Source organism: Neofelis nebulosa, chromosome 9 (assembly GCF_028018385.1).
Source record: "Neofelis nebulosa isolate mNeoNeb1 chromosome 9, mNeoNeb1.pri, whole genome shotgun sequence".
NCBI classification, from domain to species: domain Eukaryota; kingdom Metazoa; phylum Chordata; class Mammalia; order Carnivora; family Felidae; genus Neofelis; species Neofelis nebulosa.
In genome coordinates, this window is record NC_080790.1 from 41264423 (window position 1) to 41290880 (window position 26458).

At 38.9% G+C, this 26458-nt stretch overlaps 1 protein-coding gene across 3 annotated transcripts in view; it reads right to left on the reverse strand.

The window, feature by feature from the left end:
• Positions 1 to 26458, reverse strand: part of DNAH6 (dynein axonemal heavy chain 6) — a 254336-nt gene that overhangs the window by 109565 nt on the left and 118313 nt on the right. For all 3 annotated transcript variants that reach the window (XM_058683523.1, XM_058683522.1, XM_058683525.1), the window contains exons 30-39: positions 23148 to 23285; positions 21492 to 21659; positions 18629 to 18777; positions 17179 to 17286; positions 13010 to 13565; positions 11869 to 11991; positions 7613 to 7795; positions 6556 to 6699; positions 2019 to 2240; positions 1049 to 1196 (exon numbers count right to left, since the gene is read on the reverse strand). In XM_058683523.1, the coding sequence (XP_058539506.1) occupies positions 1049 to 1196; positions 2019 to 2240; positions 6556 to 6699; positions 7613 to 7795; positions 11869 to 11991; positions 13010 to 13565; positions 17179 to 17286; positions 18629 to 18777; positions 21492 to 21659; positions 23148 to 23285 (1939 nt within the window). The remainder of the gene's footprint in view (positions 1 to 1048; positions 1197 to 2018; positions 2241 to 6555; positions 6700 to 7612; positions 7796 to 11868; positions 11992 to 13009; positions 13566 to 17178; positions 17287 to 18628; positions 18778 to 21491; positions 21660 to 23147; positions 23286 to 26458) is intronic.

Here is a 26458-nt window from a genome sequence, read left to right on the forward strand (position 1 = left end):
GCAGTAAAGCAGCTGGTATCCCCACAGCTTGGCACAGCAGGGCCCATTAGATAACAGACAACGTGGAAGGCAGCTGGGGTTGGCTAGTACTCCACCCAGGAGGGCTGTGGGCCAGCCAAGTGGACCCAGTACCAAGGACTGCAGATATACGGCTGGAGGGTGGGACTGAGTGGGGGCTAAGACCTTGATTGCCAACATCAGGGGACTTTCCAATTGGGAGGCCAATCCCTGACCTGTACACATCTTGTTGGGGAGTCCCTCGCAGAGCCTGCTCCTAGAAGCCTGCCACACAGACAGCATTGACAGTCATTCAGCACCAGCAAGAGAGGTAGGGACGATCCACACAGAGGCTCATCTAAATGCCAGTTAGGGAGAACACTTGTCCTTTCCTCTCCTCCTCCCATCCCAATACACCAGAGCCTCCTACAGAGAGGGCCAGAAAGGGCAAAAGGGCATCCCATGCCCCTCTCTACCTCCAGCACCATGAGCCACAAACCAGGTCTACAACAGAGGAGAGGAACAGCTTAAAATTGGGTTTGGGATCAGAGCTTTACATGAGACCTGATTCAAAATAGCTGCAACTGACCAGAGAGGTATACTGTTTATCTAAGCAGTTAATATGGGATCGTGAGGGAGATCCCACAAAGCCTGGCTGAAAGCACTGGCTAAAGAAGAAACGTAGACAGTTTCGTGCCAATTCCTTGCTCAGTTCAGGTAACTCAATAGACCAGATACAAAGTAGTTGTTTGTTGGTTTGTTTTAAATAAAGGGAAATCCATGCAGGTTTGACAGTAGAGCATGCATGGAGAGGGAGAGCCACAGACTAAAGGTGTTCTGAGTTGAAGGTGATGATAGAAATAAACTCCTTACTCACTAAACAGTAAGATACATGGATATATGGCACAGGAAAGAATGTCGTTAATAGAATCACCTTTATAAATACATTAAACAAAGAAAATATGCATTTGTAATTTTATTACCCATTTTGTTTTTGTGATTAGTTTAATAAATAATTTGTGTAAGACAAATAAAACTGGCTAACACTTACCTAGTATGTTTTTTCTTTTCCTTTCCAGTTTTGACTCAATGATCTCTTGTGTTCTTGCAGATGAAGTTTGAGCAGAAAAGTTTAGATAAACAGGAACATAGGCAGCTGATTCTTGAATTCGATTCAACAATCCTTTTGCAATGACAGACTTTAAATTTAAAAATACGTTAACTGATTTAACATTCAATATACCTTTCAATTGTCTACATCAGTAACAATCCAGTACAATGAGTAAGAAACAGGATAAAAGGAGATAGGTCAAAGCCAGATCAAAATGTCTGCTTTCTTCTTCTTGGAGATTCCACTTAATTATATTTATCAGAGCCGAAGAAATATTTTAATCAGCAATCTTAGCAAAAGTTTTAATTTTAGTTTTATACCAGAATCCACCTTGGCTCCTATCCAAGTCTCAATTTGATAGCACAAGTCACAGAAGAACCCAAATTTCTTCTAGAAATAATTTAGAAGGTTGCCAGTGAATTTCTGTTTATGTGGACCCACCCCTGAAACCCAAAAGACCAAACCATCAACATTTCCCGCTAGAGTCCACTTTTTCCAAATCCCATTGTTGTGCCAGGTAGAAGTCAATGGGCAGGAGGGGACAGACTCACCTTTATCAATAGTCTGCTCAGGATGCAAACTGTTCTCACCAATTCCCACCCTAATCTTTGTAGTGACAGCCCCAGAAATTCCAAGGGAGACAACATAAAATCCCCCAAACCCACAATATTGGTCCTTAGGGTCTTCTGGTTTATGTGTTATCTACACCAAGGATTTATTCAGAAACTGGCAGACCATGGAGTAATTCCCAAGATAGATACAGATTCAGCATAGTTACATTCTTCCTGAAAAATGATCAAAATTCAAAAGAATTTCCTCTGAAAAATAATATGTTATTTCTGGGGCTTACAATTCTAAGTCCACCACACCCTCATTTTTGGACAGACCTTGTTTCAGGTAGGTTTCCTACCTTGCCAACTCCAGTTATTCCAGTAAACAGCACTGAATGCCTGACTGCCAGTAGTTTTTCCATTAGATATCCAAAGCGCACCGTGTCAGTTGTGGGGACTAGCATTTCAAAAAAAGGAACATCTCGGCTGTACTTAAAGGTGGGTATGATTCGTTCCCAGGGATCCAGTCGTTTGGTGTCGAAGTCCATATGAATGCTCCACAGATCACCAGAACTGGGAAGCTAGAGCATAAAATTAAGTACCACTTTCAATAGGATTGATACACAGCAATAGAAAAATTCCCACATAAACAAAGGCAGTCATGGAATATGAATCTATTTGGGTTTTTTTTCCCCTTTGTAGAGAAGTAGTTGTTTAGGTACCAGAGTCCAATACTTTAAACACAACCATGCGACACAATGGATAAAAAAAATCTGATAGATTGATTATACTAAAACCTTAGATTAGAATTGTATGGAACTAGAGAGTGTTATGCTAAGTGAAATAAGTCATACAGAGAAGGATAGACACCATATATTTTCACTCTTATGTGGATCCTGAGAAACTTAACAGAAGACCATGGGGGAGGGGAAGGAAAAAAAAAGTTAGAGAGGGAAGGAGCCAAACCATAAAAGACTCTTAAAAACTGAGAACAAACTGAGGGTTGATGGGGGGTGGGAGGGAGAGGGGGGTGGGTGATGGGTATCGAGGAGGGCACCTGTTGGGATGAGCACTCGGTGTTGTATGGAAACCAATTTGACAATAAATTTCATATTTAAATAAATATATAAATAAATAGAATTGTAAAGCATTTTCAATTCAAGTCAACATTCAGGGGCTTACTCCTTGCTGACTAATGTGCTTGGGGAGATGGAGGCGAGTGCTGAATGAGAGCCTCTGCCCTCAATGACCTTGAAATTCACATGGGGGACAAAAGCATATCAGTTAATATCACAGAGAAGTGGGGTTCTAATGGAGTTAGTACACTTACAAAGGCAGGACAACTCATGTCTACTTGCAGGGAGTTATGGTGGTGGCTAGAGATTCAGGAAAGCTTCCAAGCGGTGGTGATGTTATAGTTCAGACTTGAAGGAAAAGCAGGAGCCCACAGGCAAGGAAGGAATGAGATGGGGAAGGGGGGTGAAGACAAGGCTAAAGGCATGGAAAGTGCCATGCATGCTGGGAAATACAAGAGCAGTATGTACAGTGAGAGATGAATATGAAAACACAGGCAGGGGCCAGGTTATGAAAAGCCTCGCTTTTCAAAGCAAAGTGCATGGAGCAAGAATTTAGGCAAGGATTCTAAGCAGGTGGGTGACATGATTAGATTGCATTTCAGAACGCTCATTCTGGCAGCTGTACAAAGAAGCTGTGTTTCAAGCTCATTTGACAGCAACTCTTAATAAGAAATCCATTTCACATGTGACCTAGTACATTCACAATTATGTGTCTACAAATATGTATAAACTTTACCCCTACTATCTGCAATTCACTTTGGGGACAGCATGTGTGTGCATGTGAGCAGGGGATGGGTGGAGAGAGAGAGAGAAGAGAGAGAGAGAGAGAGAGGACATTCCAAGCAGGCTCCACACTGTCAGTGAGGAGCTGGCTGTGGTGCTCAAACTCAGCAACCTCGAGATCATGACCTGAGCTGAAACCAGGAGCTGGATGCTTAACTGACTGAGCCATCCAGGCACCCCTACTCTATTTTCTATTTGATTCTATTTTTAAAAAACATTTAAGGTGTATTATTTTGTCTGATTTTACAAGGCCAGTTTAAGGTGTTCTTGATATGTAAATATCAATGTAACTACCCTTGAATCATGATGTAGAACATATCCAGAAAATATCAGAAAGCTTCTTTCTTCCCCTTCCCCATCAATACCAGCCACACCTCCATCCTCCTCTGAGATAAGTCACTGGTCTACCTGTCTGGTGTTATTTGTCTACCCTTGTGCTAAAACCATAGTCTCTTTGATCACTTGTGTTAGCCCCAGAAACAGAATGGGGCCTACCATGTAACAGATTTTCAATAAACATTTGTTGAAATGAATACTGAATGCTTGTTTTGCACCTTCTCCTACTGCCCTCCGATGATCCCAGATCATTTCCCTTGACCCGGAGGGGTCTGTCTGTACCAAATTCCCAGCTGTCCTTAATAATCTTATCCAATTATGATACAATAATCTTGAGGATCCAGGAGGGTTTCATATCTACTAAAAGGTCCTAATCCATAGGGCTCAGATTCTTATGGATTTTTTTCTTTTGATAACTTTTAACTTTTATACAATTTAAAACTTACAGAATAGTTAAAAGAATAGTGCAAAGGACTCCATATATTCTTTATCTATATTAATTGTTTACATTTAGCCTCATTTGCTTTATTATTGTATTTTTCTACTCTTTGAGAGTTAATTGTATACACTATTCCACCTTATCCTAAATAACTGAGTGTGTATTTCCTAAAGAACAAGAATATTGTCTTATATAATCACAGTAAAATGATCGAAATCAGGAAATTGAATAGCGATATGTTATTATCCAATTTACATTCCATACTCAAATATTGCCAGTGTTTTTGTTTTTTTGTTTGTTTGTTTGTTTTTGTTTTTGTTTTTGTTTTTTTAGAGAGAGAGAGAGAGCATGCCGACGGAGAGAGGGGTAGAAGAAAACAGAGAGAATCCTAAGCAGGTTCCGTGCTCGGTGCAGACCCCAATGCAGGGCTTGATCCCATGACTCTGGGATGATGACCTAAGCCAAAATCAAGAATTGGACACTCAACCTACTGAGCCACCCAGGTGCTCCTGCCAGTGTTTTTAATAATGTCACTTGCAGCTAGATTTTCCCCAGTCTAGGATCCAATACAGGATAATGCATTGTATTTAGTTATATCTCTTTAGTCTCTTCATCTGGAAAATTTCCTCAGCTTTCTTTGTCTCCCATGATGGACATTTTTGGAGAATATAGGCCAGTTTATTTTACAGAATGGTCCTCCATTTAGGCATTCCAGATGTATTCCCATCATTACATTTAGGTCATGTATGTTTGAAAGAAATACTTCAGAACTGAGGTTGTGTCCTTCTCAGTGCACTATGCCAGAAGGCACAGTTTTGTCCTAATACTGATGTTAAATTGATTTCTTAGTTAAGGTCATGTTTGCAAGGTTTTTTTTTTGGTTTTTTTGTTTTTTTTTTTTTACTGTAACAATACTATTTCTGTCTTTGCAATTAATCAAATGATTCGTAGGAGATAATTTGAAACTATGTAAGTATTGTTTCTCATCAAACCGTCACCCACTAGTTTTGGCATCCATTGATAATTCCTGCCTAAATCAATTATTACTATGACAGTTGCAAAGTTATGATGTTCTAACTCCATCACTTCTCCTATGCAGATTACTTGGTATTCTTCTGTGAGATGGAGCTCTTCCTTCTCCCCCCTTATTTATTTATTCATGTATATTTTTATTTTGAGTATGGACTCACAGGTTTTTATTTCGTGCAAAGACTTGTAATCCCATACCATTATTTATTTTGATGCTCAAATCTGCCCAGATTTGGCCAGTGGTAGCCCTTCATGAACTGGCTCCTGCGTTGACATCATTCTCTGAGAACTTCTTTCCTATCTGACAGAAGAAGATGTTCTAGGCTCATTCTGTACATCCTTTGTCCCAGTGGCTGGAATCAGCTATTTCATTAAGGAGCCTTGGTTTCCTTTCATGGAGAGCAGTATTTAGAAATTAGCATACCTATGCTAATTGCTCTTGAGGTGTCCTTGCTTCTAGTTCCTCTTAGCACACAGGACTAGGCAATTTATGTATGTATGAATATATGTATTAATTTTCATATATATATATATATATATATATATATATATATATATATATAAAATCCATGAAAACCATTACTTCCAATTACAGTTGGAATTCTTGGAATTGCAAGAACACAGGTGCCTTCTAATCTTTCCCCTTCCATATTTGTAAATCCCTTTTCTAACAGTGAGAAACCTGGTTGGCATTATCCTCAATATATTTATTTGCTCAATCTTAGAATGTACAGAAAGCAATTTCTGAATTGTCAAACCATAACACTGTGAAGAATAAGTGTACTAACTAGAATTCAATATATTGTTTATAGTAGGGAGTTTTTATATAATTTTTTTGAGAGAGAGAGAGAGCACAAGTGGGAGAGGGGCAGAGAGAGAGGGAGAGAGAGAATCCCAAGCAGGCTCTGTCAGCACAGAACCTGATGCAGGGCTCAAATCCATGAACTGTGAGATCATGACCTGAGCTGACACCAAGAGTCGGGTGCTTAAACAACTGAGCCACCCAGGTGCCCCTACTTTTATACCTTACTTTCTTCATATGGGAGAGAATTATTAAAAATTTTAATACAATAAATGCTATCTATGGTTTTAAAAAGGTAATAATTTTAGAAACCCTTATAGTGAAGGATTTTTATATTTGCAGTAGAACTAAGTCTTTTAAAATTCTAGTCTTGAAATTTAATTGTAATGGTTCAGTTATTATTTTAAAATTAAATGCATATTAGCTCTTACCCTGGCATCGGGATTATCATCAAATTGTGTTCTAATAAATGTATCAAAGGAATCCCAGTAGTTTTCAGTTAGATTTCCACCCAAAGACCATAAATAACAGAATATAAAAGTCTGACATAGTACTGTATTCAGTTTTATTTGTTCCTGAAAGAATAAAGAGAAAGAATTTTAGTATTTTACTTGTTCACATAAAAAGAATCCTTAAATTGCAAAGTCTAAAGATTGTTTTCTTTTGGTTAGACTCATGCATTTAAAAAAGGGCATAGTAATACAGAGAAAGACAGATACCATATGGTTTCACTCTTATGTGGATCCTGAGAAACGTAACAGAAACCCATGGAGGAGGGGAAGGGAAAAAAAAAAAAAAAGAGGTTAGAGTGGGAGAGAGCCAAAGCATAAGAGACTGTTAAAAACTGAGAACAAACTGAGGGTTGATGGGGGGTGGGAGGGAGGGCAGGGTGGGTGATGGGTATTGAGGAGGGCACCTTTTGGGATGAGCACTGGGTGTTGTATGGAAACCAATTTGACAGTAAATTTCATATATTAAAAAATAAATAAATAAATAAATAAATAAAATAAATAAAAAATAAAAAATAAAAAAGGGCATAGTATATGTTTCTTATAGTTGACTCAACAGTTCAAAGAGCAACGCTTTATAGTAGTGCATATTTAAATACTCTGATGAAAACACAAATGACAAGGAATATGTAGAAAAAAGCTCAAATATGTCTTTCAACTGACTATTATAACTTTGTTTATACCTGCATGAAGGTATTTAAACAGCTGCTAGACAGACACATATACCAGGAATGCATTGTAGAGTATGTTGTAGACTGTAAGGAATTTAAACATTGAGTAGAAGAATAAACTATAGGTTTTTTGATATTCCTTGCAACTTAGAGATTCTATGAATCTATTCATAATCATTACTTGCCTGAAAAATTAACTTGAAAATCAAATGATCATTTTATAGAAAATTTAGAGTTGTTTATTTGCAAAGCATCTATATAACAATTTCATTTTCATAGCTATATAGCATTGAGGAAAACTTTCGTACCATTGTCAAATTAACTCCATCTTTCCCAAATATCAAAGACTCCAATAAGCAACAGAGTGTAGTAACTTTGCTGATGTCCACTTGTGGGATTGCTTGGCTGCATTTTTTATTGACAAAATATAAACCATCATCAACATAACGTTGGAAAAGGTTCAATATGTATTCTTGGGTTTCCTCATTTAGCTGAAAATCATAAAAACAAATGTTTCAGTAAGACTAGATGAAATATATAATTAAGTTTAGAAATGGGTTAGTTTAAATCTGTGTATTGTAATATATTCTGTGACTTTTAATATTTATTACTTATTTATTTTTAAAAGTTTATTTGTTTTGAGAGAGAGAGAGAGCATGAGCCTGTGACTGAGTGTGTGAGTGGGGGAGGGGCAGAGATAGAGGGAGAGAGAGAATCCTAAGCAGGCTCGATGCTGTCACTGGGTAGCCTGACTTGGGGCTTGATGCAGGGCTCAGTCTCACAAACCAGGAGATCATGATGAGAGCCATCTGAAATCAAGATTTGGACACTTAACTGACTGAGCTACCCAGGCACCCCTATTCTGTGACTTTAGGTTAAAGGGTATAAACATAACAAGATATGAAACAAATTGAAATTTTAAGAAAACCTTCTATAATTTGGAAGAGACATGGGGGAGATTCTGGGTAGCGGACAATATCCTACATCTTGATCTGGTAATGAGTACACAGGTGTTTATTTTATAGTCATTTGTTAATTGTCAACATAGATTTCAAGCAGCGTTATAATTGGGAACAATAAAAAACAAGAAGCAAAAAACAGCAATTTAAATATCTACGAAAAGAGAGGGAATAATTCCCAAAGATTTGAAAAGAATGCAATCCCTCTCACCATTCCTATTCAACATTGTACTATAAGTCTTAGCTAATGCAGGAGGACAATACAAAGAATAAAGAGTACAGATTGAGAAGGAAGAAAAAAAAGTCTTTGTTCACAGATGACTGGTCTATGTAGACAATACCAAAGAATTGACAAAAAACTCCTGGAACTAACAAGCTGTTATAGCAAGGTTGCAGGATACAGGGTTAATATACGAAAGTCAATTGCTTTCCTATATACCAGCAATAAATGAGTAGAATTTGAAATAGAAAATATAACACCATTTATATTAGCACAAAAAATGAAATACTCAGGTATAATTCTAACAAACTATGTACAAGAGCTAAATAAGGAAAACTACAAGACTCTGATGAAAGAAACCAGAGATGATCTAAGTAAATGGAAAGATATTCAATGTGTATGGATAGGAAGATCCAGTATTATTTAGATGTCAGCACTCCCTAACTTGATCTATAGGTTCAATGTAGTTTGAATCAAAATACCAGCAAGTTAATTTGTGTATATGCACAAATTGATTATAAAGTTTATATGGAGAGGCAAAATACCCAAAATAGCACAATGTTAAAGAATAAAGTTGGAAGAATGACACTATCTAACTTCAAGACTTACTATAAAGCTACAGTAATTAAGACAGCATGGTATTGGCAAAAGCATAGACACATAGATCAATGAAATGAACAGAGAATCCAGAGATAGACCCATACAAATACAGTCAACTGATCTATGACAAAGAAACAAAGGCAATCCATTGGAGAAGGTGCACCTCTGTTTCATTTTCATTCATTTTCAACAAATGGTACTGGAAAAACTGGACATCCATATGCAAAAAAAAAAAAAAAGATGAACGTAGACACTGATATTATACCTTTCACAAAAATTAACTCAGAATGGATCACAGACCTAAATGTAAAAAGCAAAACTAAAAAAACTTCTGGAAGATAACAGATGAGAAAATCTAGGTGACCTTAGGTTTGGAAATGGTTTTCAGATTCAATGCCAAAAGCACACACACACACACACACAAAAAAAAAAAAAAAAAAAAAAAAAAAAAAAAAAACCCACAATCAATGAAAGAAAATTTGCTAAGTTAATTTTAAAATTAAAAACTTGTGTTCTGTGAAAGGTTATTAAGAGAATGAAAAGACAAGCCAAGCTGGGAGACAATTTTTACAAAACACATAACTGACAAAGAACTTGTATCCAAAATATTACAAAGAACTCGTGACACTCAAAAATAGGAAACAACCCAATAAAAAATGAGCAGGATTTGAACAGGCACCTTACCAAAGCAGATATACAGATGGCAAATAAGCATATGAAAAGGCATTCATGATCGCATGAAATGCACATTAATGCATGTTAAAACGAGGAGACATACTTATTAGAATAGCAAAAATCGAAAACATCAACAACACTAACTGCTGGTGAGGATGTGCAGCAAGAATTCTCATTCATTGCTGGTGGGAATGCAAAATGGTACAGCAATTTGGAAGACAAACTGGCAGTTTCTTACAAAGCTAAATAAAATTTTACCATATGATCCAGCAATCACACTCCTAGGTATTTTACCCAAATGAGTTGAAAACTTAAGTCTATATAAAAACTTGCACATGGGTGTGTCCAGGAGCTTTCTTCATAATTGCCAAAACCTGGAAGCAATCAAAATGTCTTCAGTAGTTGAATGGATAAACTTGGTAAATCCACATAATGGAAAATATTCCATTCAGAACCATTCGATTCAGAGCCAAAAAGAAATGAGCTATCAAGTCACAGAAAGACATGGAAAAAACTTAAATGCAAATTATTAAGTGAAAGAAGCCAATTTGAAAAAACCACATACTGTATGATCCCAATGACATCACATTGGAAAAGGCAAAATATGGAGCAGTAGGGAGGGGGTATGGATGGATAAATATGTGGAGCACAGGTTTTAAGTCAGTGGAACTATTATGTATAATACTACAAGGGTGGATACATGACATTATGCATTCATCAAAACCCACACAATTGTACAACACATTTGTAGAACACATTCATACATGAATCCTAATGTGAACTATGCACTTTAGTTAATAATAATGTATCAATATTGTTTCATCAGTTTTGACAAATCACTTTCAACAAATGTACCACACAAATGCAAGATGTTAACAGGAAAAACTATGTTTGGAGGAGAGGGAATATATCAGGACTCTCTGTACTTTCTGTTAAACTTTTATATAAACCTAAAAGTACCCTAAATAATACATTCTATTAATTTAAAAAGAAAAGTAAATTTGGGAAGGTTTTTTTTTTTTTAATTTTTGTTTTCTTTAACGTTTATTTATTTTTGAGACAGAGAGAGATAGAGCATGAACGGGGGAGGGTCAGAGAGAGGGAGACACAGAATCAGAAACAGGCTCCAGGCTCTGAACTGTCAGCACAGAGCCCGACGCGGGGCTCGAACTCACGGACCGCGAGATAATGACCTGGGCCGAAGTCGGCCACTTAACCAACTGAGCCACCCAGGTGCCCCGGGAAGGTTTAAAATCTTACAGTAGTACATGATACATTCTCAATTCTGAAAATTATTTTCTTTAATAATGTACTCTGAAACTAGAACACATCATTGTTAAAATGTTGATGCCTAAGAATGAAAAAACCAATATTTTTCTAATTCATCTTTGGAGGGGAGAAGCAGAAAGAAGATGGCTTTCTTGGCGGGGGGCGTGGGATGGGGCACAACACTGCAAAAGACCCCTTGTTAAGCTAAGGCAAAGAAAACTCCTATTTTAGAAGGGCGAAGGTACAGAAGATGATATAGAACTGAATTGTTCCATATAATAACGTAAAAGCTTTCCCTCACTTTGGGTGGAACGTTTCCTCTGAGGTTAAAACACATCTTGGGTCACAGACCTAAGACTGGGTGGGAGGTAAACTGGTTTTCTTTTCTCTCAGCGGTGTTAGGGTCTTCTACAATCTAAATACAATGACAGAGCCTGGACCGAAATGTTCTTTTTCTTCATTGTGATTCCCTCTCACTATCCCCAGCCTTCTGCAAAATCTTTTTTAATGCGGCAGCCTGTTCTGTGTTTGGGGGACTCAGGGAAGCAGTTTGTGCTTGTACTGGAGAGGAACCAACCTGGGGAGGATCCAGGCAGAGTGGGCAGGAATCGGAGCGGCTAGGTAGCCTGGTGGGCTGAGCTTACAAATAATGGGGACAGATTTGGGGAGGATATAAACATTTCTGGAAGATCCCAAGAATTCTTAGGGAGAGGCACTAGGTACAATGCTGGAATTCTCTCCACAAAGTACATGAGGTCTTTGTTAACTTACTGAAATTTGGGCAAGCAAGAGCCTCCATCCTGACAGATGGATGTGTTGTGGAGTATCTGGTTGCACTTACTTTTTTAGAAATATTCTTCATCCATGTTTTAACATAAGGCATCCATTTCAGTTCTTCAGGATCCACAAACACCATTCCACATCGACTGACTGTTGCAGGAGAGGCAACTCTTAGGTCTTGCACCTAAAATGAAGGGAATTGAACAAAAAAATAGCTAACATAATACTTCCTTATTTTTCCATTTTCAATGTTAATGAGTCACATGTTTAAAGTTAACACTGAAAGGCTTTATATAGAAGAGAGTGTAATCAGAAACGGAGAAGGTAAGTTAAGTGAGGCATTAGGTGAAAAAAAAAAACCCACACAAAAATAAGAGGATAGGGGCGCCTGGGTGGCGCAGTCGGTTAAGCGTCCGACTTCAGCCAGGTCACGATCTCGCGGTCCGTGAGTTCGAGCCCCGCGTCTGGCTCTGGGCTGATGGCTCGGAGCCTGGAGCCTGTTTCCGATTCTGTGTCTCCCTCTCTCTCTGCCCCTCCCCCGTTCATGCTCTGTCTCTCTCTGTCCCAAAAAAAAATAAAAAATAAAAAAAAAATAAATAAGAGGATAATGTCAAATCCTTATGGGAAGGTATAGGTATTTCTTTTTCCTCCTTTGCTTTCCTCTTTTCTCCATTTTCATTCTTGTATCTCACACCTAGCTGAACATAGGACATAGTAGGCATTCAACCCATGTTTGATGAATGAATACAGCAGGAGTGGTATTTTCAGAATATTTTATAGCCGTACTTGGTCCACATTCCTTTTCCAATCCCTTCACTAAACATTCACACTGCAGAGGGGTAATTTTTCATAGTAAATGTAACTATTTTTTTTTGCTTAACTTAGAAAGCATTTCAAATCATGTAATGTCATCAATATATACGTTAACTACCACCAAAGGAAAGGAAACAAGTGCTGAGGAAGATAGAATTTATTGCATTTCCATTTATAGACAAACAGGAATATTTGAGAGCCTTTGGTTCTCGGGATGCACACTCTACTATAAAAGGACAATTTGATAAGTATGTAAACAATTTAGTATGTGAACAAAACACCATGGAACGCCTTATAGATAGTAAATGCGATATGGGCAAGAAAAAAATTGATGATGGCATACCAGTCTAATGAATGCTTTTGCACCACACTAAGGCATATATATTTACCTCAAAAAGCATGTGGATTTGAGGTGTGAGTTTGATCCTCTCACTGTTAGCCAGGCAAAGCATCTTGTTATCATCCAGCACTGTATTCATATTTTCAATCCAAAGAGCATCCACGGGCCCATCACTGATGATCCATTTATGGTCTTCTGAAGTGTCATTCACAGCTGCTCGGACACTTAGTGCCATCAAACCATCTTTCCACTCCAAGGTTATGTTATTAACTTCACCATATAATTCACCCATTGTAATTGATTTAGGATTAAGAACGTATGTTTTAACTGGTTGGTAAAAGGGGTTGTCTAAACCAAGTTTTTGCAAATTCCCTAAAGTTTCTGCTAGTATTTGGTAAACTGTGGTCTTGCCACCTCCTGTCGGCCCGACTAACATAACACCGTGTCTTACCAGCATAGTTTCATAGAACTGTATCACTTTTTTAACCATACATGTCTCAGGCTGAAGATTTTTTTTATTCATGACATCTATAATTGTTGACTGCAATATACCATAATCATGTTCTGGAATTTGGACTCCAGGAAAAAGGTCAGATATAATTCCACTGAAAAAACAAAAATAAAATCATTGGTAATTGATATTTCCCAATATTTATTACAATTAACTTATTACAATCATTGATTACAATGAGTCTTATTTTTCTCCTTGATCTTTTCTTCTGAACATGCATAGTACTAGTCTGTCCTATATGTTATAACAGAATCTAACATTTCCCTGATACTGTGTATGCTTTTTTTTCTTGTACCGTAGATCAATGTTCTTAAGTATATTGGGAGCCTTTTGAGGTAAGGAATATCTCTTATGTGTTTGTATTGTTCGTAGTACATTGCATAATACCAAACATATACAAAGTGATTGATTTTTCAGTTTATTCAAAAAAATATATTTAGGGGTGCCTGGGTGGCTTAGTCGGTTAAGCGTCTTACTTCGGTTCAGGTCATGATCTCACGGTTCATAGGTTCGAGCCCCGTGTCTGGCTCTGTGGTGACAGCTGGGAGCCTGGAGTCTGCTTCGGATTCTGTGTCTCCCTCTCCTTCTGCCCCTACCCCCACTCGTGCTCTGTCTCTTTCTCAAGAATAAATAAACATTTAAAAAATTAAAAATTATATTAATATCTCAACTTTTTCCAAAAGCATTTATGCATGCTTATAACTATATGGATATTCAGAAAAATAAGATAGAAATAGAAACTAATAGTAGGTAAAAAAAAAAAGGGGGGGGTGGGGAGTAAAGGAAAAATTAACTGTTTCTGTGGGAAGTACTTAATATGGGATATTTCTATGGGTCAAAAAGAAGCTAAATCCCTACCTCATACTATATACACAAATACATTTGTGACACAGTAAAGACTTTAATATAAAATGACAACAAAAATACTAGATGAAAATACAACAGATATGTTTTGTAATACTGTGGTTAAGAAGGTCTTTCTAAGGAAGACAAGAAATCTACAACTATTATTTTAAAGGTAAGGTGAAAAAATAAAAATAAACAAGCGAAAACCCACAAACTTGTGTGAGATAAAAGGCTTTATATATATAAACTTAAAGAATGATAGACTTAGCGCTGCCTGGGTGGCTCAGTCAGTTAAGTGTCCAACTCTTGATTTTGGCTCAGGCCATGATCTCATGGTTGTGGGATCGAGCCCCAAGTTGGGCTCTGTGCTGGGCATGAAGCCTGCTTAGGATTGTCTTGCTCTTTCCCTCACTCTCTGCCTTTCTCTCTCTCTCTCTCAAAAAAATGAATAATAGACAAGTATTTCCAATTTTTATACCAGATAAAGTTTGTGATTTCCTACAAATCAATAAGAAAAAGGACACAACAGAAATATGCTCTAAAAATAATAAATATAAATGATTAATGAACACAAGAAATAATGCTCAATGGCACTAATAATTAAAGAAATGCATATTAAAGAGGATATAACTTTTGGTCTCTCTCTAAAACATTTAAGAGGCAAAAGGTATAGCCATAAAATCATTTATATAAAGGGGCATCTGGGTGACTCAGTCAGTTGTGTCCAACTATTATTTATTTCAGCTCAGGTCATGATCTCATGGTTTGTGAGTTCAAGCCCCATATCAGGCTCTGCGCTGACAGCGTGAAGACTGCTTGGGATTCTCTCTCTTTCTCTCTCTGACGCTCTCTCGCTTGTGCTCGCCCTCAAAACAAATAAATAAAACTTAAAAAAATAAATAAGTAAAAGAGAAATCTTTAAAAAATAAAATCATTTATATAAATATAAATGTCTTTGGACATCTTAATAGAATCTATCTAAATTAAAAATGCCCATGCTCTATAAAACCTAGGAAACTTACTAAAACTCATTTATAGAAGTATCACACGTGTGCAAAGATAAATGCATAGGAATTTTCATCACTGTGTTCTGTCAAAAGGGAGTAGACATGTGTTCTGGAAATCAGAAGATCTGACAGAGGACAAAAGCCAAGGGAACTCCAGCATAGTCATAAATGGACATCCCAGGATGACCAGTGCTCACCAGGGCAATGGGCAGGTAGTCCAGATTAGAGTAGGAGGACAGGGGCTCCAAGGAGACACATTTGATAGAATGTTTTATATAATTGAAGAGGTTTTTTTTAAAAATTTTTTTGTTAAAAATTTTTTTAATGTTTATTTTTGAGAGGGGGGGCACATGGGGGAAGGGGCAGAGACAGAGGAAGACACAGAATCTGTAGCAGGATCCTGGCTCTGAGCTGTCAGCACAGAGCCTGATGCAGGGTTCAAACCCATGAACTGTGAGATCATGACCTGAGCTGATGTCGGATGCTTAACCGACTGAGCCACGCAGGAGCCACAGAAGAGTTTTTGTTTTGTTTTGTTTTGTTTTTAAGGAGATTTACACATACCCTGGGAGAATTTGAAAATAAATTATTGATAGATTTATACAAAAGCAGGTAAAAGATTAAAAAAATAAAAACTAAGGCAATTAACAAATGCAGGGATAAGAAAAAAAAAACAAGAGAAACATAGCTCAGCTGTGGATACTATTTATATAGCTATAATAAATTATCGAAACCCCGAGGGCGGCTGGGTGGCTCAGCCGGTTGAGTGTCTGATTCCTGTTTTTGGCTCAGGTCATGATCCCAGGGTCATGGATCAAGCCCTGTGTTGGGCTCCACGCTGAGCAGGGAGCCTGCGTAACATTCTCTCTCTCTCCCTCTGCCCGTCTCCCACTTCTATTTTCTGTCTAAAAAAATTTTTTTTAATTATGGAAACCCTGGACATTTAGCTCAAGTTAGACTGCAATATAACTATGGATAGGATGGGTAGAGGGAAAGAGGTGCATGCGCATATCCTCATCTCCCATTTACCAACTTTATAGGTCATACCTAAAACTGAAAAACCAAGAAATAGCATAAACACGGTACTAAAAAATATGGGGAAATAACATAACAAGCAAACAAACAAAACAATTGAAAAATGATTGCCTTTGGGAAGTGGGAGTTGGTGAAGGGCACAGAACTATTGTTTCTCATGAGACTAATTTATGACGCTTAAAAATTTTTTTATGTTTATTTTTTTGAGAGAGGACAGAGGAGAGAGAGAGAGAGAGAGAGAGAGAGAGCAACCACAAGCAGGGGAGGGGCAGAGAGGAGAGACAGAATCCCAAGCAGGGTTCGCACCATCAGAGCAGAGCCCGATGTGGGGCTCAAACCCACAAACCATGGGATCATGACCTGAGCTGAGATCAAGAATCAGGTGCTCAACTGACTGCACCCCCCAGGCACCGCTGTGATGCTTTTTAAAACTACATACACATATGGCTTGGATAAACATAAAATTTAATAGTAAAAGTAGAAATAGATAAAAGTTCAATCACATTTTATGTTAAGCCCCGAGTCTTATGTTTTGGGGTCAAGAGTTTTTCTTAGGTCAGGAATTTGTAACCGAATGCTAATTTGTATAACATATAGCCTAGTGACCAGTATTTTGAAAAAATAAAAATAAAAAAGATTGGATTGATGCTTAAACCTTACTATCTTTATTTTAAATTAGTATTTTTTAAACTGCAATAAGTATCTCTAGAAAAGATGAGAAAGTCATTACCTTGTTAGAGACAGACATAACTGAAGAGAAGACTATCCTTTACCTCTACACAGCAGCTATGTTTTATCCTGTAACATCTAGAAACTTACCTGAACAGAATAGCATCATCTGTTAGGAATTTTGGCAAGTTGGAGTCTCGTAAAGCTCTTATCAATACCACATCTTCACTTAAGTGTGGATTCTCCCTTTTTAAGGACCTAAATTAAAGGAATAATTCAGATGATGTTTGTGGGAACCTAATACTGAGCATGATTTTCCAAACCTGTGGGTCAGTGATTCCCCCTGCAAAAAGCTGTGGAGGGCACCCCCCTGTGGATTCCTGCTGGAAAGAGAGGATCATTTTTCCTTGCATGGCCAGCATCCACATCCATCAGAGAGCAAGGACAGGTCAGGAACTGGCTACACAGCCTGGAGAATGAGAAGGTATTTTTTCAACTTCCTCCCATCAATCCAGACTTTATCCAACCTGAATTTATAGTTCCCTGAATGCATCATAATGATTCACAGCCCTATGACTTTCTTTTTTCTCAGCCCAGAAGGTCCTTCTTTGCTCTTTTGACACCCCTTATTTCTCCTTCAAACTCCAGCCCAGTTACTCTCATCCTCCAGATACTTCCTCCATGACCCTCCACAGTGAACCTCGGGCATGGCCCTATGGTTGCCCCATTCATGTATCCTACATGACTGCTCCTGTGTCTGTCTCACCCACTGGTTTGTAGTTGTATTCTTGGGAGTGCACGAGTATCTGAACTCCTTAGTGTCCTTGGTCTTTACATGGCACTCCTGTAAAGGGGAGAAATACTGTATCTGGGAGGTTGAAAGAAAGAACAGAGAAGGGCAAGGAGACGTGCGTAGAGCCCAGGGATACAGGGGCTAGGCAGAAAAGGCCCTGGATGTGTGGAGCCTGAGCCAGTGAGTCTAAAAAGAAGAGACAGATTCCCTCAGAGACTCTGGATAAAGTAGGGGTTTCAGAGGTAGGAGCCTCAAGAAGTTACAAAGAGAGAAGCCGGGGCCTGAAAAGAAGAAACCAGAAAGTTGCTTTACTAGAAACTACAAAGAAGCTCAGTCATGGACCATGCTGTAAAAGCAGAGGCAGAGGCTAAGATATAAGCCTCGAACAAGGGCAGAAAAATGAAACCAAACTTCCTCTCAGAGCTTTGGGCTTTGGCAGGTGACACATATAACTTAAATTACTGTATATGCATAACAAATGGTACCTTTTAAGTCTAGTCATCCTACCTCATAGTGGTAAAGGCTTCTGTACTCTAAACACAAATGTATGTGATGAGTTCAGGGGAAATGAAAGCTAGTGGAAGACTCATCGAGACTCAGGTTCAGTGTGGGGCCAACCAGAACTGTCAGGAGATGAGGAGATGCCTCCTTTGACTGTGGCATGGGAGTCAAGGTAAAATGATGACAGAGGCTGCTAACATTTACCAATTACTTTCTACGTTGCTTTAAGAGCCGTCTGTGAATTAGTCATTTAATGCTTTGATTACATGGTTTGGAATTTCACTCTTGACCACTTTGGTTTCTTACCCAGCCATGACCAGTACAGACTTCACAGCTCTCATGCCAAAGTCGTAGTGATCCTGCTGAGAGAGCTGTTCACTGCAAAGCTTATACATCTGAGTCATTTTTCTGGCTAATATTTTACTGGATTCAAATCCTTCAGAATATAGAATTACCTAGAATAGAAAAGAACAATGCAATACTTCTTATATTGTATGGAGAGCAATAGATTAGCATAATACCAATGTGTTCAAAATCTACTTTAGGCATTATACCTCTCCAAGTTGTTATATCGTTTAACAAAGAAATGTGACGATTGAAGGGAAATGGGTTTTCTGTGTTACAGGAAGGCAAAAGGTGGGATATCCTACAGGGATGTCAGGGCACTGATTTTGCTTTCCTTCTATGGATGAAGATGTGGTTGGTGACATTTGGTTCAAGAGGCAGCAGAACCCACTGCTTGAAAATGCTCACATCATGGAGGTTGGATGGTGTTGTAAGGCCTGAGTACAAAGGCAAGACTTGAGTTTCTCTGGTCTGACAGGAACTCCACCCTGTAGACAGAATCAGTGATAGCTGTGTTCTCCCTTTAGACTCCCTGAATATCAAGGGAAGCTATGCAGATTTGCAGCCTCTCCTCTGAGATAGGAGGCTACCTTGCTTCTGACAAGTTTCTGCATTCTTGGTTAAAGAAATTGGATGACGACAGTCTAGAGGAGTGTGGACCCTTTCTCCAATCCATAACCTACTCACATCACTGTGGTTGGCTTCAGAATCAGGATTTGAAAAGATGTAGACATTTCTTTCTTTATTTTTTAATTTTTTTTAACATTTATTTATTTTTGAGAGAAAGAGAGAGACAGCATATGAGCAGGGGAGGGGCAGAGAGAGAGGAAGACACAGAATCCAAAACAGGCTCCAGGCTCTGAGCTGACAGCAGAGCCCGACGCGAGGCTGGGACTCATGAACTATGAGATCATGACCCGAGCTGAAGTCGGACGCTTAACCGACTGAGCCACCCAGGCGCCCCATGAAATGATGTAGACATTTCTTACTGGTGTCGGTTTTGCTTATTGCTCTATCACTGTAAATGAGCATAGTACTCTGCACATTGCAGGTAATTAAAAATATTAAAAATATTTATTGTGGACATACCCTGATTCATTAAAATCTGTAGCAACAGTAGTAATAGCACTCAGAAGACTGGATTTTTAAATTTCTCCAGTTGATTATTGAGTAATAGAACAACAGGACAAAGAATGAGATGTGAACAAAATTTTGGACTGAGTTCTAAACCTGGTTTTCTTCCTGCCAGCTCTGGACAATGAGCAAGTCATTTATTGTCCCTGTCTATACATGGTCTAAAGGGAAGACAGCACCTGCATTAACTACCCACCACCCCACCATACCCACAGGGGGTGCTGGAAAACCCATGAGATTCTGTAAGCATTATACTGGGAAAAGTTATAGGATCTGGTATGCTCTATTCTATTCTTAGGTACTTTTACTTCATATAGAAGAATACTTTAAACTAGCTGTTAGTAAAGGAATTTATTAGCCACAGGAGTAATCTGTGCTTTGTGAGAAATTCCATTCTTTTTTTTTTAATTAAAAAAAATTTTAATGTTTATTTATTTTTGAGGGAGAGAGACAGAGTGCGAGCAAGGGAGGGTCAGAGAGAAAGGGAGACACAGAATCCAAAGCAGGCTCCAGCCTCTGAGCTGTCAGCACAGAGCCTGATGCAAGGCCTGAACTCACAAACTGTGAGATTATGACCTGAGCTGAAGTGGGATGCTTAACAGACTGAGCCACCCAGGCACCCCAAGAAATTCCATTCTAAAGCCAGAGACTGCATCAGATTCCACAGGTTAAGGGCTCAGTCCTACAAGAATGCCTCCCATCCTCCACTTCAGATGCTAGTCTCAAGTCCAAGGTGTTATCTGTACTTCTGACTGACTGTTTACAGATTGGAGGTTCCAACGACCTCCTGCTTAGGTACTTTTAATTTGCTGGAGCAGCTCACAGAACTCAGGAAAACATTTACTAGTTTATTCAAGATAAAGGACATGAATCAATAGACGGATGGGAGAGATGCATAGGGTAGGGTATGGAGTCAGGGCTCAGAGCTTCCATGCCCTGTCCAGGTGCACCCCTCTTCCCAATCTCCACGTGTTCACCAACCCACAAGCTCTGTGAACCCAGTCCTTTTGGGTCTTTATAGAGGCTTCATTACATAGTCATGATTGACTAAGTCAATGGCCTTTGGCTGATCCAACCTCCAGCTCCTCTCCCCTCCCCAGAGGGCAGGGCATGGGACCTGAAGTTCCAACCCTGTAATCATAGGGTTGGTTGCCTGGTAACCAGCCCCCCATCCTTAGGTTGCCTAAGGGCTTTCAAAAGTCACTTCATTAACATAAAAAAATACTCGAAAACCCCTTATCACAGGAAATTCCAAGGCTTATAGGAGCTGTGGATGAAGCCAGGAGCTGGTAGGAGCCAGAAAACATGGATATTAGCCATTTGAATGACTAAAGATACATTTCTTATAAATCACAATATCACAATAGTATTTTTAGAATGAATCCAGACATTTTAGTTCTTAGACATTAACTGATAAGCTCCAATGAACTGGTTAATTAAATTCATTGATTCATTCCAGTTTTAGGGGTCTACTGTATTCCAGATACCATTGTGGGATATAGCAGTTACACACACACACACACACACACACACACTCTAGGTGATAACAATCATACCTACATTTCAGAGCAAACAATAATGTGTAACTTTTGCCAGGGTGCAACCATAAAGGAAACTTTCTACCTCAATAGAATCAAAGGGCAAATAAAACATGATTGATTTTTTTTCTGCTTTATAATGTGAAGCTCACCTCTGCAATCAAAGCATAATTTGGAACCATCATTGCAAAGGGTCTAAACAGGGCCTTCAAATTATCTGGCAATTCAGTTCTGCCTGCGTATCCAGGATTCATTGTGATAAAAGCTGCACAAGTCATAACCAACTTTATTTCCCGGCCCTCAAACATGAATCTAGATAGCTTTTAAAGAGAAGAGAAAATATAAGTGAATACTTCTCCAGACATTTGGAAATTCTTTCACATAAATACCACTTGAGTACAAAACTTGTGTATGGGACATTCAAGCAAAGACTACTAGCCCAGGGAATCCTGCTGTTGGACAAGAGGGAATGTTTCTCTCCTGATCCTATCCTACCCTCAACCAATTTCTTCTGGGCTCGGTATTTCCTGCTTTCTGCCTCCCTGTCCTTGCTTTGCCCAAATGGTCTCTTCCTTTCTGGCCCAGTCCTGCAATATTTGAGGCCTCAACCTCTTTTGCTGAGACTTCCCAATTCAGGTTAGATTTCATGGCTCTTAAACCTTCTCCACCCCCTTGGTCGGTTAAGCGTCCGACTTCGGCTCAGGTCATGATCTCATGGTCCGTGAGTTCAAGCCCCGCATCAGGCTCTGTGCTGACGGCTCAGAGCCTGGAGCCTGCTTCCGATTCTGTGTCTCCCTCTCTCTCTGACCCTCCCCCATTCATGCTCTGTCTCTCTCTGTCTCAAAAATAAATAAACGTTAAAAAAAAAAAAATTAAAAAAAACAAAAAAACAAAAAAACAAAAAAAAAACCTTCTCCACCCCTACTGTCTGGTATTCCCCCAGAAACTCTAATGGGATCTTAGTCCTTGGGTGTTTGAGGCCCCACTGATACTACTGGCACCGCCCCTTCACATTTACTCAAGGCCAAACACCTGTTGAGCATCTGCTGCAGGTGAGGCGAGGGGTTAGGTATGGAGGTGGAGAGCCGAAGACTCACTCCTGAGCCCTAGAGAAGCTCCCAGGCCTGTGGTATGGAGTCAGATGTGGAAACTGTGACCATGCAGTGTTACAGATGCTACGCTGGAGGTGTGTGCAAAGTCAACAGGAGAAGCAGGGTAGCCTGCTTGGGACATGAAGGAGGGCATTTCATGTGCACAAGCAGGGGCAGCCATCTGGTCAAAGGAAGCAGAAACAAGAAGCAGCATAGTGTGTTCAGGAGAGGACCAGTGATTCACTTTGGTAAAGGGTAAAGTTCCACGAGGAAAGCATAGCTAGACTGAGGCCTGAGAATCAAGAGTCTTATATGCCAAAGGCAAGAACAAGAAATGGGAAGGGGAAAAGAAGAGGTGGAAGGGACAGGGTGTGGGTGCATGCTTGCCTGTGTGTGTGTGTGTGTGTGTGTGTGTGTGTGTGTGTGTGTGTGTGTTTGTGTGTGGTGGGTGGGAAGAACAGAGCTCTTCAAGGGTAGGGACTGAGTCTCAACATGTCTGTATCTGTAGGTCCCCACATAGTGTCTGACATACTGTGTTTCCTGGATGAAGAATTAATTCACTCAAACTAAGTCTTATTGCCATTGGACTCACCAGTTACACTGGAAACATGGGTAGACATGTTAAATCAGCACTGTCCTTACTAAAATGCAACATGCTGTCAGTTAGTTACAGACTTAAGAAATGCTACCTCCATGGACAATTGCCCCAGGGCTTACCTTTGCAGCTTTGGCATTCCTAATAGTAATGAGCTGCTGTGCGATGACCGACAAAACTTCTATGTCGATTCGATTAAATTCATCAAAGCAGCACCAGGCCCCTGATTGGGCCAGACCGCTGAAGAAGCGCCCCATCATCTGAAATGAAGATAATGCCATTCAACTTTGTGTTGCACAGCTGAACACCTTCAAGAGTTAAATTCTGAGCAGAATATTAACATGAGGTGGTATCTGCAAATAAACAATATTTTTGTATGAATCCTGGGCTATGTTAGAAGTTAGTGCCTTTACGTAAGAGGTCCAGAGTTTCTGAGTCAGCTGGTCTGCTTGTAGGGCATTTCTAACAAGTTGCCAGGTGATGATAATGCTGGTGGTCCAGAGTTAACACTTTGAGAACCACTGCTCTAGAACTTGGCTTCTCAAAGTGAACAGGTATCAGTTGACATCACCTGGGAGGATTTTAGAAATGCAAAAATCTCAGGCCTTCCCCTTGATCTCCAGAGTCAGAATATGCACTGTAATGAGATCTTCAGGTGATTCACCAGCACATTAAAGCTGTTCTAGAAAAACAGTGAAAAACACAGTTCTAGAAGAAAGTTGAAAAGGAACTGAAAAACAACCCATTAATCCTGATGCTTGGAATGTGTTCCTTTGTCTTTTTTTTTTTTTTTTTTTTTTTTTTTTTAGTTTTTATTTAAATTCCAGTTAGTTGACATACAGTGTAAGAATATTTTTGGGTGTACAATATAGTGATTCAACACATATAACACCAGTGCTCATCACAATGCGCACACTCCTTAATCCCCATCACATGTTCCACCCATTTCCACCCAACCCCCCACATCCCCTCTGGTGACACATGAGTTTGTTCTCTACAGTTAAGAATCCGTTTCTTGGTTTGCCTCGCTCTCTCTCTTTTTTCCCTGTTGCTTATTTATTTTGTTTCTTAAATCGCACATATGAGTGAAATCATATGGTATTTGTCTTGGAATGTGTTCCATTAAATGGCAAAGGCTTCATGACCCATGTATTGATCCTTCTCTATGAGCCTGATTATGCCATTAAATTCCATTATGGAAAAAAATTTAAAAAAAATAAATTCCATTATGAATCATCCTTGATACTGTAAGTGGTATATAATGGGTTTATGTTTTTATATTCACCGCCCCCCCCCCCCCCGCCGCCGACAAAGCAAAGAAGGCATAATTGTAGGTATAGAATAGCACAACTTCATAAACCTTGACATGGTAAGACAAAATTATACAAACCAATGAAAATCAGGAAGTGAAGTTGGAACAGAAAGTTGGAAGGTCATATCTAATAAACTCTTGACTTCATAAGTTGGCAGATAATGTCCAAAGTTGATATATACAAATATAGTAATAAACACATGTTCTTACAGATAATAGCAATCACCAGAAGTAAAAACAAATACAATCAGAAAACTGGTCTCTGGAGGGTGGAAGTGGGTGATGTGACTAGGGACAAAATTTGTTATTTTTAACTTTGGATCCTTCTGTTCAGTTTCAATTTTTCCACATGTAGATATTTAATTTTAAACAGTTAGTTTAATAAATCCTTATGGAACAAGGTGGAGTATAAAAAAGAATAAATAAATACTTAAGGGGTGCCTGGCAGGCTCAGTCAGAGGAGCATGTGATTCTTGATCTTGGGGTCATGAGTTCAAGCCCCACGTGGGGTATAGAGATTACTTAATCAATAAAACTTAAAAAAAAAAAAGAATAAATACTTAAATTTCTTATCATTGGATGTAATTGGTACTTCAGGGATCATCAAACTACAGACCACAGCCGTATCTAGCCCGACTCCTGGTTTGTGAATGGAGTTTTACAGGAACACAGCCACATTCATTCATGATATATTATATTTGCATATGGTCTGTGGCTGCTTTCATGCCACAACGGCAGAAAAAACTGACGAGTTGCAAGCCCATAGTATTTACCACTTGGTCTTTTCCAGACAGTTTGCTGACTCCTGCTCTAGAGTCTAAGATAAATGAATCATGTATTTGTATCCTGTGGCTTTAAGTGTCTCATAGTGCACACTCATGCCTTTAAATGTCTCATGCACACTGAGAGAGTGCACATCTCCCAGGAATGACTGAGCCTAACTAATGACTGAAAAATCACTGAAAAATGGATTTGGATGTATAAATCCAAATTTTGAATTGAGAAGATCTAAAACAATCAGAATTATTATGTCCCAAATTAAAAAAAAAACATCACTATCATAAAATCTGATGCATCTCTGCTGAGATAATGAGGTCACGTAACATAGTGGGAACAGATCCCCATAACTTGGAGATGTTGGGGAGCATAAATTCTTCCACATATTACTGATGGCAGTTTCCCATATTCTTTCCTGGTGTACCCAGAGGCCCCCTCTGTCATCCTGCTCTGAAGGTAGAGGGGTCACCTTTCCTGATTACCTCTCCCAAGGTTTAGTCCCTTGTTGCTCTCTTGTTCTGCTACTGTGAAACAACTTTCTGCCTGTATTGGACTTCCATTGTTTTTTGTTGTTGTTGTTGTTGTTTATTAATAAAAAGACATTTCCAGCAACATCTTTTTTCTCCTAAATTTTAAAAAAGGAGCAGGGTTTTTAAAGAACATATCCTATGAAACACTACTTTCTGAAGATGCTTCTGAAAGATAAGTATGATTTACTTTGTAAAAATGAATGAATTATGGGGCACCTGGGTGGCTCAGTCAGTTGAGCATCCGACTTCACCTAAGGTCATGATCTTGTGGTTTGTGAGTTCAAACCCCATGTTGGGCTCTGCGCTGACAGGTCAGAGCCTGGAGCCTGCTTCAGATTCTGTGTCTCCCTCTCTCTGCCCCTCCCCGACTCACACTCTGTTTCTCTCTCTCTGAAAAAAAAATTTAAATAAATAAATAAATAAAATAAACATTAAAAAATTTTTTTTAATTTTTTTTAACATTTATTTATTTTTGAAACAGAGCATGAACGGGGGAGAGTCAGAGAGAGAGGGAGACACAGAATCTGAAACAGGCTCCAGGCTCTGAGCAGTCAGCCCAGAGCCCTACACGGGGCTCGAACTCACAGACCGCGAGATCGTGACCTGAGCCGAAGTAGGACGCTTAACCACTGAGCCACCCAGGCGCCCCTAAAAATTTTTTTTAAATGAATGAATTACAATTTATTTGGACAATTCAAATGATTATATTCTAAATTTGGACAACATACAGGTATTTGTGTAACTTTCAGAAAAAGGAAACTAATAGCTCTGTGTATTAGTGACTAAAAGGCACTTTGGTCAAATATATTTAGGA